General features: G+C 34.4%; 1 protein-coding gene across 1 annotated transcript in view; it reads left to right on the top strand.

The window, feature by feature from the left end:
• The window catches only part of adamts7 (ADAM metallopeptidase with thrombospondin type 1 motif 7), a 189,911-nt gene extending 177,390 nt beyond the window's left edge, over nt 1-12,521 (top strand). Inside the window, exon 24 of the mRNA XM_087261907.1 lies at nt 10,747-12,521. Coding sequence (XP_087118033.1) covers nt 10,747-10,895 — 149 coding nt within the window. The 3' untranslated portion in view covers nt 10,896-12,521. The remainder of the gene's footprint in view (nt 1-10,746) is intronic.
• Nucleotides 12,522-15,000: the final 2,479 nt, after the last annotated feature.

The following is a 15,000-nucleotide window of genomic DNA, read 5'->3' as shown; positions in this document are numbered from 1 at the left end:
TATGTAGCAATGAAATATTGGCACTGGCTTTCATCAGACAATATATCTGATGCAAATACATAAAATAAGAATGCTAGCCTTCTGTAACTAAAATGACCACAATATTTCGTATATTAGAAGCATGGATATTAAAGATATCGTATTATTAGGGATTCATGGTCAGCTAAAGTCCTAAAGAAACATTTAAAGCGTTATTATAAAACACTCATTTAGGAAGTGTTGCAAATGTTTTTTTGTTTTTGTTTTGCTGATTTTGGCAGCCTGTTTGAACTTTAAAGTTCATATTATGTCATTATTTAATTTTGTATTGCCTACTTGCAGGATTATTATAATAAAATAGAAAAAAATATATAGTAATCAAATATAAATCAAATGGTGGAAAATTAGATAATAAAATTAATTAGTAAAATAATAATAATAACAACAACTACTACTACAGTATATATATATATATATATATATATATATATATATATATATATATATATATATATATATATATATATATATATATATATATATATATATATATATATATATACTTTTGTGAGGTAAAAAAGGGGGCATTTGGATTTGCTATAGCTGCAGGGCCCAATGTGTTCTTATTCTGGCCCTGCATATGTGGACACACAGAAACACACACATGATGTATTGGGGGAAAAAAAAAAAACTTAGTTAAAATATAAATATAAAAAATAAGTTGTAGAATTATGATTTAACTCTTATTTTCAGAATTGTGAGCTTAACTCTGATAAGCTACAAAGACTATTATTTTCATGTTTAGTTGAAGACATATGGTGCATCCCATTTTGTGGTTCAAATGGTAGAAACAGTACATTCACACTGAACATAATTTATTTTTACAATCTAAAATCAAAAAAGTTGGGACAAAATTGTAAAAAATGCAAATAAAAAAGAAATCATTTCTAAATTCACTTTGACTTGTATCTGGACGATCCTTCTATTTTGTTGTCCAGAGTACATGGTGTCCATTTCTCCCCAAAAATGCCTGAAAAACTGATGTGATGATCCATGCCAGATGCCTCAGAGCGAGCCCAGGGTTGTCGATTTTGCTTCTGGACTCTGTTAGCATAGGGCTTTCTTTTGGCACAGTACAGTTTTATCAATTAATTAATTGTATTGTGGTACTTGACAACAGTTTGCCAAAGTAGTCTGAGTCCATATGGTGATATCGTTTATAGATGAATGGTGATGTAGTGTTGCCTAAAGGATCAGAAATCACTGTTGTTCACAGCTTGTGCCCTTGTCCTTTAAGTACTGAAAATTTTCCAGATTCTTCGAATATTTTAATGATGTTCTGCACAGTTGAGGATGATATATCCTGATGTCGTTCTATCTTGCTTTTTAGGAATATTGTTTTTATACATTTTAATAATTTTCTTACGTATTTGATTGCAAATTGGCGATCCTCGACCCATCTTTGCTCTTATAGGACTAGACCTTTCTTAGAAGCTGTTTTTGTACAAAACCATAATAACAATCACCTGTTTGTAATCACATCATCACAATCAATTTACCTGATTACTAGCCCTAAACTGCTCCTGTCCCACCTTTTATTTGGAATGTGTTGCAGGTCTGAATGACAGGAAAGGATGTATTTTTACAAATTAAATGAAATTGACCTGACAAAACAAAATATTTTGTGTTCATATTGTCTGCAATGAAATACAAGTCAAAGTAAATTTGGAAATCCCTGCTTTCTTTTTTATTTGTTTTCTTCACTGTCCCAACTTTTTCGATTTGGGGTTGTAAAAAAATAAATGCACTTTAAAAACCTCAGATGATGTACTTGTTCAACCATTAGTAGTAAGTGTAAAATGTTGAACGAATTCGCAGCATTGCTCACACAGCTGAAGGGGAAAAGTCATTGGGTGCTGAGGTTCGATTATTTTATATATTTAGAATTGTGCAAGCGAATTATCTTGCTTAAGAAATTTTATCCATCTCCTGATGGTGTTTAGTGTAAGCAATTAAGTATACTTTTCATGAATAAATCCTTACTAATACCATTAATAAAAAGAATTCACTAAGTTATGGCCACGACTGCTCATGATCCTGTGGGTGATTTTGGTTTGCTTGCAGCTGAATTATGTCCTTCCTCCATTTTCTCCCAGAGATTGACTCTTATACACTGCGTTCCATTTGGAAAGACTCATCCCTATGCCCTAATCCCTTCGAAGGATTTACTCTCCAGACTGACAGCTTCGAAGGGATTAGGCATTTGGATGAGCCCTTAATGGAACACAGTGCATGACACCATACAACTTCCCTGGCCAAAAGATCATGAGGCCTGAAGTGTCCATAAGTTGTACTCTTCAAAATCTTCTGAAAGGTCTTTCAAAGTGACCAGTTTGAGCACTTCAGTTTGGAAAGTCACTCCAATATGGCAACCATGATTGCATTCACACTGAAGTGCACTATGCAGGGCGATATACACCATTTGATACACCAATAATGTCTCTCAGTTCTAGGTCAATGTGCTGTCCATTGGGGTAATTTTTGCAACATGACATTACTTTTTATGGACTAAAGAACTTGTCTGACTTGTCTTTCCCCACCCATCGAATTGATTAACAGGCGCCATATCACCATAATTACATGTATACACGTCCACGGAACATTTTTTGTAAAGAAACTCGGATGGAAATATCTGCTCAAACACTCTTATTAGCAGCATTTCAAGACTTAGTTTTATAAATTTAAAACATTTATTTTAAAACAGCCATGATTTACCATGAGAGCATGTAATGAAGACTGTTATAATCACAAAAGCTATATGGTGTCAAACTGCAAACGGTATTTGTGTGTGACTCATCCTTTCAGAAAGACTTGAATAAACTCCACAATAAATACACTATATGCAATAAACTTACTTGGTATTTTTGATTAATGAACTGTATTTTAGCTTCATCCATGTCTGTAACTGTCATTGACTGCTGCTCATCTGATGTACTGCATGAGAAGCGAACACACACGTGAGAACAGTGGGCGGGGAAAACCAACTCATTTGCATTTAAAGCCACAGGCTACAAAAGCAGCTACAGTATACTAAGTACATACAGTTTTTCTCAGAGGCTTTGGTGCATTTCTCACAACACTATTTACATTTGCACAACAGTTAATGCATTTCTCAAAACAATTAGTCATTTGTGCACATCCTAGTAGCAGTTTCTCAATTTTTTAACAAACTGCGAATGCTTTTGGACATGCATCAATTGCTTTCATACAACTCTCTGCTGTTTAGTACATTATTATCTGCTTATGTCATGGCAGTCAAAATGAACTAAACTTGTAAATGCTGAATAGTCATTCTATATAAAAAGGATAGTCCTCATTTCATTACTTGAGTCATTACATACAAAAATTGTGAACTAGTCAAAATCAAGCTAATTTTTTTAACAAATTTAAATCTTTATTTTTCTGAAAATGTCTTAAAAATTTAAAAATTTGATGAATGATTTACAGACCTGTGTATGTTGTAGGCTCAGTTCCAATATGTACTGCAATATTGTTTACAGTTGTGCACAGCTCTACCTAAAGGGAGTTTATGTTTGTTGTAAATAAGGGTGTATTTATTATTTTGCACAATGCTGGGAATAAATTAGGATTGCAAAGAGCAAATGCAGTAAAAATGCGAAACATACATATTCAGTGTCTTGTACTTGTATACCTCACTAAATGCAGTGATGTCTAACTTTACTGTAGTTTTCAAATGGCTGTGCAAATAGTATACAGTGCTGTCTTGAGCATTTTCAGGAAGTGTCACCAAAATCAGACTTTTTTTGCACTGGAAAAATGTAGAGAGTAAACTGTCATAATGAAAACATGACTAAGCCATTTGACTATCTTGGTCATAAACAATGGGATCAGGACTTTTCATTTTGATGGCACTGACACTTTGATTGACATGAATACTTGCTTTTGAGGAATGAACTATCCATTTTGAGCATGTGACACGCTTTTGCAGGTTATCAGCTAGGTTTTGCAGTTTGTACTAATTGTTTTGAGAAAATCATTAAATGTTGTTCAAAAATGCACTAGTGTTGTGAGAAACGCACCAAAGCGACTGAGAAAAACTGTAAAGTAATCTGTATAGTAATCTGTCATCATGAAAACATAGTCAAAGCCATTTGACTATCTTGTTCTTAACCAATGGTCATTTTGACGACACTGACACTTTAATTGACATGAATACTTGCTTTTGAGGAATGAGCTCTCCATTTTGAGCAAGTGACATGCTTTTGCAGGTTATCTGCTAGGTTTTCCAGTTTGCATTAATTGTTTTGAGAAATGCATTAACTGTTGTGCAAATGTAAATAGTGTTGTGAGAAATGCATCAAAGCGATTGAGAAAAACTGTCATTTGTAAATTGCGTGGTCCCTGAACAGATAGGGGTAACAGAACCGGCATATTACCAGAGAAGGGAGAGGTGTCGAAAGGACGAGGGACGAAAGTACTGGGGGTTCGGTAAAATGTAGTGCCTTATCATGCATTTTCAAAATAGTTAACACACAGGCCTAAACAGAAACACTTTTGGTCAAAATGACACATTTTGCTTGCAAAAGGCACATACCTTGTCAAAACATTTAAAATATGCAACAAGTTTTTCCTTCAAACAACACAACTTGCTAACAAGTATATGAGCTCTTTCAAATAATCATTGCACAATGGACAACAAAATACAAAATACAGAACTCAGTGTGACTCAGTGCACCATTGCTTGCCATTGTAGCCTATTGCCAATGTCATTTGTTGTCTTTCTATTTGGGCTGTCAAATGTGCCTTTTTGCAAAGAATTGGATCCAGAATAATAAATGCTTTGATTAAATTTATATTGAATTCATGCCATTTTTCCAACTGTGTAAATATTAGAGAAAACACATGTAAACCAATATACAGTCAAACCTTTTAGGAGTATAGGACAAAGCCACTATTGACCTCCTCCATCAATGCTGCACAGAACAACAGGCCTTCCACCATTTTTAATGTTTGCAGACTGATTGTTAATTGAAGATTTGTGTGAAGGAGTGTCAAACCGGTGCTTCAGTGAATTCATACTGATCTTGGTAGTTTCTAATGGTTGGGAATAGATCGTTTTTGTTTGCTTACCATAGCTAAAACAATAGAGTTTGGACTGCTGGAATGACATTTGTGTTAACTGTTGGGAAAAAATTTGTCAACCCAATGAGAAAGAGTTTACACATTTGCAAGTCCTGTCTTCTGCTCTGCTGGCATAGTAATAATGAAAATGAAGTGGAACCTAGTTTCTTTAACCAGGTCAAAGTAAACAAGAAAAACTGTAAAATGTGCATATTCTGCTTTGTATAATAAATAATCTGATGGGTGTTTTGAGCTGAAACTTTAGACACCTTCTGGCTTATCTCACATCTCCTAAAAGGCGTCAAATAGGTGTCCTTTAAATTAAACCGGATATCAGTGCACTTCAAAATAGCAAGATATTTTAGTACATCTCTGAAAATGAGTCGGTAAACACGTTTATAATGAGTAAAAAGTAATTTTGTCTAAGTAAAAGTATTCAGTTTTAATTGTTTTTAAGTACAAACCCCCAAAATAACACCTAAGGACATAAATCAATTACATTGATTGGGCCACTGTATCAAATATTTCATCTCAATATTTTTGAAGCTACACACAAAACGATGGATTTTGGTTTCTCAAGAAAGCTCTTTTAGTCTAATTTCTCAAAAATAATTCAGAATTGGTTCATTAATAGATCAAAACCGGTTATTGTATCCTCACAGTATTTATCTCATATGCGCTATGTCACGGTATCTTACTATTGAGAGGGAGGCGAGTGCGAATAACAGTCTTTCACAGACACTGAACAGCAGAAGCCACTATTTCACTGTGATTGAGAAAATGAAAGTAAAATGCATTTCTCTCTCTCTCTTTCTCTCTCTCACTCTCTCTCTCTCTCTCTCTCTCTCTCTCTCTCACTCACTGTGGACATTTGACCTGCTGGCTTGATGATTCCTCTCCTCTAACCTGTTGTAGAGTTACTTGTGGATCCAGACACGGGCGTGTGTCTGCAGGGCGAATTTTCTCACCACGTCTTTCATGGATCAGCTGTGATCGCTGCTGCCGTTTATCAGTGACACTAATTCGTGAACAGCAGCAAAGCGTTAGAGCCAATCGCAGCCCTTTATTCTAAGCACGTGACCAATCATAAGGGTGTAAGAACTCGCTTGACAGGGCTCATAAAGCGAGCAGAATATTTACATTTGTTTATTTGCTATAAATGCTCATGTTGTTCTGTGCATGTACTTGAGTTTTTAAAGGTACAAATTATACATATGACTGTATTAAAGGACAAAATTGTTTTACAAATAATATATAAGTAAAAATATATCTATACATTTTTCTTGTGCTGTGAAGCAAAATATATAGATGTGTATGGAAAGCATCGTCAATGCACAGCGATGCACCGAGATATCGTAATGAACCATATCGATGGTATGACAATCAAAACCGTACCATGAGACCAGTGTATGTTAACACCTCCAGCATAAATGATATAACTACTTTAATTTACTTTGGCATTTGGCAATACAGTGTTTGAATGGACTCCAGTGCCTTAATAATTTGACATACTATCATTTGCTCATTCTCATGTAAATTTCTTTAAAATCTCATTGTGTGTATAGGAATATGCTTTGATTGGGTGTTTTGTGAGAAGTTAATGTTTATGCATGAGCCTGTTGGGCTCTTTGAGAAATCTTAAGAGATTTTTAAACCAGTAGAAGAGTAATGTGCATGTCGCTTATGCCTGTGAACAGTGGCATTGTGGGAAGTAGAGGGTCTGCTGGGGTGCATCTGAGGCCTCTGATCTGCTCATGTTAACACACTGTGATCTCACTGAGACCTCAAAGACGCCTTCTGTTTGACATCTAACCACTGCAAATGCCTGAAACTTCATTGACCGCCTGCAACACTTTGTACATTTGTGTGGTAAACCCTTCTTTGTTCTTGGTCTTTGCTTCAAGCGTTTTGCTCCTATCATTATTTCAAACAAGGTTAAGTACAAGGCATTTAGAGTATGCTTTTAATCAATCTTTAACTGGTTCACATGATGTCTTCTAAATGGTATTCAGACAGGAAATATTTCTAATCATGCTGAAATAACATGCCCAACAAGGGTAAAAAATGCAGAGCAGGGTTATTCTGTGGCAATATATGACATTTTTTATATTATTATAAGCATTTATATTATTAAAAGCATAGTCTTTTTTAATGCAATGGAATATGAAAGTGGAATATTTGTATTTAAAATGAATGATTTCTGCAATGTTTTGAACTGTGGCAGATACAATACATGATTTCTAAACCTATATACATATTTTAAAATTTTCTGAACTCATTAAACAAAAACCCAATAGCCTTGCTAGAAAATGCAGAATTGAGCTTTTTCCCTGACAGAATTATGCATTTTTACATTATAAAAGATTTCTATCATTTTCATATTTTAAAAAGCTAATATTTTGCTGAATGGAAACCGATCTTTCTTTATATTTTGGTATTTGTAGATTTGTGAGAGTCATTATACACACACACACACATTTATAATATTATGCTTTGTGATTAATCACTGCATGACAGAAAACTAATCAACGCTGCTGTGTGAGTGTTAATACAGTTGCTAAGAGAGTGACAGCGATTTTTTTCTTTCTTCTGACTTACTTTCTTACTAAGTTAATGTCATGGCAGGTCAGGCAAGAGAATTAGAAAGCGGATCTGTTTGCAATAATATACTTTAATACACAAAAATAAGAAGAGAAGATAAGCCACAGTGGGGATTACTTGGAACTGTGTGCAAAACAACAACAAAAGCAGCAGAAAATGAACTAAGCCAAAGCAAATGACAATAAAGTGCTGTGTGAACAACCAAAAAAAAAAGATAAATGAATGCATCTCGGTCATTAATTTTCACCATAATGACATTTTGCAGGGCTGGAAAGGCAAGCTTTGAAAAAAATGTGTTTTAGTGTTTTCCCTACTTTCAAAAACAAAACAAAAAAAAAGAGTAAAAATGGAAGAGACTGATAACAGCAATGGAGAAAAGACAATAACAAATTTACTGTCCTCCCTTAGAAGCTGCATTAGAAACTAGCATTTTTGTTGTTGTTATTGTAATTAGATAAGAAGGTGTACACCTCACATGAAAAATACTATAGTAATATGCAGTGTTGGGCAATAAAATGTTCCTAGTAATGCGTTACTGTTACAGCATTACTTTTGACAGTAACTAATACTGTAGCACATTACTATTTAAATATATTTACTCTGTTAAAATTATGCGTTTGTTCGCTACTTGGTAAATTAATTAATTTTGGCTGCAGTCTAGCCTGCATCTCCGTTTACAGCAGCGACACATTATCGAATTGGTGGATACCAACCAACCACTGTAAAGAAGACGCGTCATATATGAGGTGCCAGACTTTGCAAAAGTCAAGCGAATCAAGGAGACCGAGTGCACAAGAGAGAGGCAAAGTGTGCGCGCGAGAGAACCAAATGCACGTGAGGTAGGCTGTGTTCACGCGAGAGAGACCAAGAGACTATTACTATAACTATATTACTATTACTACTAATACTACTATGTTTGTTGTTTCAAATAAATACGCACACATCTGCTATCTGTATGACAAAATTGATTAATTTAGTAGATACTGTGACACGCACGATCACCTTACAGCAAGAAGGTTGCTGGTACGAGCCACTGCTGGGTCAGTTGACTCTGGTTTCCCCCACAGGTCCAAAGACGTGGTATAGGTGAATTGGGTAAGCTAAATTGACCATAGTGTTTGTAATATATATATATAGAGTATTTGTTTAAATATCTTTTCCAGTATCGGCATTGGGCAATACATTTTTCTGTTTGGTTAATGTGTTTGAGGCAGGACTTTTATTTTGATGGTGCTGAGAACAGTAGAACTTGAGCACACTGTTCAAATACTTCTTTTTGCTTGTGGTTGTCATTCAGTTCTTCCTACAAAGACAGAAGTGTAATAATCTAATATTCAGATTCAACTGTTTAAACAAAGTAATTCAAATGCATACAAAAGTATTAGAACGATTGCGTTAATTAGTTATAAAGACAAACAATACTTACTCTTTTGCCCTCAGCATACAGGAATTTGACATAATTTAAATAAATTTTTGAATGACTAAAACTTTTACCTCTGTCAGACAGAGTTCAAATGCTTTAAGGAATTAGGTGTTAGTCATACTGTAAGTGAATTAGTTACATTTTTCAGTGAGAGAAATACTGAAAGCAGTGAAACGCAAGTGGTTTCTGTGGTGATGCATCATAAAGACAACGATTGCACAACCAGTAATGAGCACTTAGCGAATGTACTGTAGGTTGTGAGTCGGGCTGCCAGGTAAACAAAAATGCAACATTATTATTATGTGTTACAAAATAATACAGGTTTCCTGACCTGTGAGCTGTTACTGTGTTCACAGCACACCCGTAGTGCAGCGGCACACTCATACAGCAGCACACACTGTACTCCACATCATTATAAATAAAAAGCTAAATAAATGAACAGCATGCAACTTACTTTTGGTGGCTTTTATTTTATCAACAAAAACTAGTTAGGGACTAGTGTGTGTGTACACACACATTTATAACACTATACTCTGTAATTTATCACTGCATGACAGAAAACTAATTAACACAGCCTTATGAGTGTTTAATACCATGGCCAATAAAGTGACTTTCTTTAAATAATGTCATGGCAGGTCAGGCAAAAAATAATGTAATGTTTAAAAATGTGTTGATAAAATCTTTTCTCCGTTAAACAGAAATTAGACAGTGGGGCTAATAATTCTCACTTCAACTGTATATATTACCTATATATATATATATATATATATATATATATATATATATATATATATATATATATATATATATATATATATATATATATATACATATATATACATATATATATATATATATATATATATATATATATATATATATATATATATATATATATATATATATATTGATGCCATGTGATTGGCTGAACTTTTAGAAATTTACCCCACAATCCTTTTAAAATTCAATGCAAATTGTTTGTCATTAATTCAATTTTAATTTAATTCAATTGTAATTATTAGTTTGAATAATTTAAATCATATCAATCGTCACCCCTGCTTTCAAAGATATTGGCATCGGCATTCAAAAATAAATAAATAAATAAATAAATACTGAGGATTAGGAACAAAGAAATGCACGGTGCTGGATAATGCATACTAAAACACCACCTAACAGAGCATACATGAACTATTTGGATAGTTTTGTGTGAAGGAAGTTTTTTACATCTAAAAATAAAGAGCCATTTAAAGTTTAGGAGCTGAAATTAATTGTAGCCTGTGGCATTATAGTGATCTGCAATTAATTTGAGATCCTATTATACTGTAGTTTGCTGCATTAGCTGAACCGTAATGTCTGTGTTGTGTTACACCCCTATAGTCATCTTGATTTTTATTCCAGGTATTCAGTCAGAGCAGCGGTGAGTGTGATTTTTAAGGTGTCTGTACTGCTGTAATGTGTTGCCTATCTAGAGGGCGAAAACCGTGATGTGTGAAAGCACTTGTGCATGTTTGCTGAGCAGGTGGTGAAGCGTCTCTCACCCCTAGAGGATTGTCCTTACTGCTGTGTCTCTCATGATCTCTCGCTCTCTCTCTGTCTTTCAGGTCAGCTGTGTTTACGGGACCTACTGACGTTACGTTTCTGCCAGACACTCCATTGGCTTGGCCGATGTCAAGTGCCTTCTGTTCGTGTGAAGTGCTGCAAGACCTGCAGTTTGCCACCACGAGGCAGTGATCGCACCACAAGCCGCTAAGATACACACACTGCAGAATGTAATAACAGGAAACACAAGATTATGACAGAAATACTCAAAGAAGCAATGGATTAATCCATTGCTGGACTAGCTTTCAATCGGGTCTAATCAAGCTGCTGCAATTGACAATTATCAGAACACACAATCTGTTTGTTTATACAATAATCATTGTGTTGGATTATGCGATTTTGACTCAAGAACTAGTGTTTAAACAAACAATTGTTTCAATCACACCTGCCAACACTCCCGTTTTTCCCGGGAGTCTGACGTATTTCAGACCCATCTCCCGCCACCCTCCTGTTTTGTTATTTCTCCAGAAAACTCCTGTAATTTCACCCCCTGGATTTTTTGAGACAAATGTTGGCAGGTTCGGTTTCCATCCAAAGATGTGAATTAGATTAATGCGCAAAACTGGAATATCACATACAATATATGCAAATAAATCCAATGTATCAAAGGGAACAAAATCTTCACTCCCTCCCTGATAAACTGGTGACAAATATTTATTCATTCATTTTCCATTGGCTTATTCCCTTTATTCATCTGGGGCCGCCACAATGGAATGAACCGCCAACTTGTCCAATGTTTTAACACAGCGAATGCCCTTCCAGCTGCAAGGAAACACCCATACACACAAACACTCTCACAATTACACACACACACTACGGCCAGTTAGGATATTCAATATGTTTTTGGACTGTGGGGGAAACCAGAGCACCTGTAGAAAACACACACAAACACGATGCAAACCCCACACAGAAATGCCAACTGACCCAGACGGGACTCAAACCAGCAACATTCTTGCTGTGAGGTGTCAATGCAAACCACTGAGCCACCATGCTGCCCCTGGTGCCAAATATCAAAAAGAAAAATGTAATTTAATGGGGTAGGAGAAGCCACTGTGGGCCTTTTTTCCTATAAAATACATTATGAAACCAAAACTCAATGAACGTGGTATGGGTGAGATGTTTTTAGGAGTGCACAGTTGTGGGGGGTAAAAATACTGGACCACTTTGATGACAGATTGACCCAAACAACATTTCAGATCATTTATAATGTGGTCAGTCAGCTGGTTTGTCAATTAATGCTGCAACATTGCACCTATTTTTGTCATCTTATGATCTGTTAAAACAAAATCACATGACGTTTTTGATGCACATGCTGGAATTTCTTTGGTAAACGCGTTTTCGTTTTAGTTTATGTCAATTTCTATTGTTTGTTATTGGATAAAAACACTTTACTATGCGCATTTATAAACATTTTTGCTCATCTTGCAATTTCCAATATACAATTCTGTATGTGAAATTCCAAAATGCGCATCAAAGCGTAAAATACAAAATGGAAACATAGCTAATGTGGTGTCCTTTGAGGAAACATCTTAAAAGCTGGAGTATTTCATTTCTCTATGGTCTCTGCGTGTTTGAAAGCTCTGTACAGAAGAGCTGCAGAGCTCCCGTTGGTTAATATGACAGATGTGGCAGAAGCTGTCAGTCAGGACTGAGTAAAATTCAACACGCTAGTATTACTGTCATCCACTATGAAGACACGCAGTGTGAGATAAAATGATTGAATCTTGTGTTTCAACACCCACTGCCGTTTATGAATTACCACAACACATCCGACATCAAACAGAATGTGCTAAAATCATGCTGATATTGCATAGTCTGAATCTGGCATAATAGTTCATCGTTAACACGTAATTGGTGCTTCTTTCTGTCCATCATCTCAATCAAGTGTTGGAAAGACAGGTAGACTGCTGCAGCGTTGATGTGCTTTTGTAGGCCAGAACAAAGGAACAGCATTTTAGCATGGCCATCATCTCTAAATAAATAGTATTTTTGAGTAGGTTTTTGGGTAAATGTATGAAATAGGATATTTTCTTGTTTTATTCTGACAAAATTCATCAAACGTTTCTCTGTGTTTTTTATCTTAATGTCAACTTATTAGCAAGTGACTAAACTGGAGGTTTTCAGCATTCCAAGTCAGACTTTTAAGGAACATTTTTTCTTATATATATATATATATATATATATATATATATATATATATATATATATATATAAGAAAAAATGTTCCTTAAAACATATATATATATATACAGTATATTGGGAAAGTTGGTGAAGCTTCAAATAGTAGTGGCGATATTGAAATCTTGTGACTGTTGTGTCATTTGTTTAAATTATTTATCTGTTTAACTATATTTTGGCTTCAAAATTAATAAAAGTTGCATACTATATAATATGTTAAAATTGTATGTGAGTCGAGTGGTATGTCTGAATTCATAGTATTTGAAAAACAGTAAGCGAGAAGTATCCCGAATCCAATGACCTACTTTGGTGAGATTCTGAGGTGTGCATCCCATAATGGCACGCAAGAAAACTATAAAAATAAATTTACAAAGTAAAATTCACATTTACAAAATTGAAATTTAAAACAAGGCGACACGGTGGTGCAGTGGGTAGCATGTTTGCCAAGAAGGTTGCTGGTTAAAGCCTCTGCTGGGTCACTTGCATGTCTGTGTTGAGTTTGTATGTTTCTTCCCATGTTGGCGTGGGTTTCCTCAGGGTGCTCTGGTTTCTCCCAGAAGTCCAAAGACGTGGTACAGGTGAATTGGGTATGCTAAAATTAACCATAGTGTGTGAGTGTGTGTGTGAATGAGTGTGTATGTGTTTCCCAGTGTTGGGTTGCAGCTGTAAGGGCATCTGCTGCGTAAAACATATGCTGGAAAAGTTGGCGGTTAATTCACTGTGGTGACCCCAGATTAATAAAGAGACTAAGCCGAAAAGAAAATGAATGAATGAATGAAATGCAAAACAATGTAATAAACGTATCCAATTCGTGATATCAAATCACAGTTAAAAAAAATACACAAAACTCTATTTGTAAATTACCAAAACAAATCATAAATACACAGAACACAATTTGTAAATTCAATAAACAAACCATAAATGTGCAAATCCAATTCGTAAATTAAAATCACAATTCAAATACACAAAACACAATTTGTAAATTCAAAACCAATCCATAAATACACAGATCCAATTTGTAAATTTAAAACACAGTTCATAAATTTGCAAATCCAATTTGTTAATTAAAATCACAATTCATAAATACACAAAACACAATTTGTAAATTCAAAATACAACAAATAAATTTACAAATAAAATTCGTAAAGTTGAAAAGTAAAAAATATGCAAGTCCATTTTGTATATTACAATCACAATTCATAAATTAAAATAACAATTCATAAATTCGAAACAATTTATAAATACGCAAAGCACAATTCATAAACTCCAAACACAATTCATAAATAAGCAAATTCATTTCGTAAATTCAAGTCACAATTCATAAATGAACACATTCTATTCCTTTGCGGAAATTTTTATGATTTTTTTTACTTGTGAATTCACAATGTGTTTAGAATTTACGAATTGGATTTTTGCATTTATGAATTGTGTTTTGAATTTACAAAATAAATTTAGTAAATATGAATTGTGTATGAATTTTATTCTGTAAATGTTTTACTTCTGAGGCTGATCTGGCTCTATATCATGAATGACCGTGAAGCGACACAATAATGACAAAAGGAATTTTATTCATCTCACATCCGTTCATACTTCTCACATTCTTATGTACATTTCTAACAATAGTGTAGGCAATTCAAATTTAACTGTAATACCTTCTTGAGGTGATTTTGGACACAGTGCTTCATTTCTGCATTATTTGAAAACTAATAACAAAATCCTGTGGCTAACTAAAAGCATGTCTTCGCTGCAGTAATCTATAGTACATATTTAATGAGGACATATTTAGTTTTCTTTGTTGTTACAAAAATGTTGTCATAATTGGCTTTTTGTGTGTTTTGGCTCCTTCAGGGATTTAGTACTTTTTAAAAATACTATTCCTGTTTTGTGTTCTTAATCACACTTTCTCACAGCTACATCAAACCCAAAAACAGTAAGAAAGTACCTGGTGCTGCAAAATATACTGGTGCTAAACGTAGCGAGTGCTAAGCTCCTCATTCAGTCTGGTTGGTACTTGAATTATTTAGATAATATTTATAGTATTTTCATTTTATGTGTCTATTTTACCCTTTTGGATTACT

Source organism: Danio rerio, chromosome 7, assembly GCF_052040795.2.
Source record: "Danio rerio strain M-AB ecotype USA chromosome 7, GRCz13ab, whole genome shotgun sequence".
Classification (NCBI taxonomy): domain Eukaryota; kingdom Metazoa; phylum Chordata; class Actinopteri; order Cypriniformes; family Danionidae; genus Danio; species Danio rerio.
This window is presented reverse-complemented; position numbering and strand designations above follow the sequence as displayed.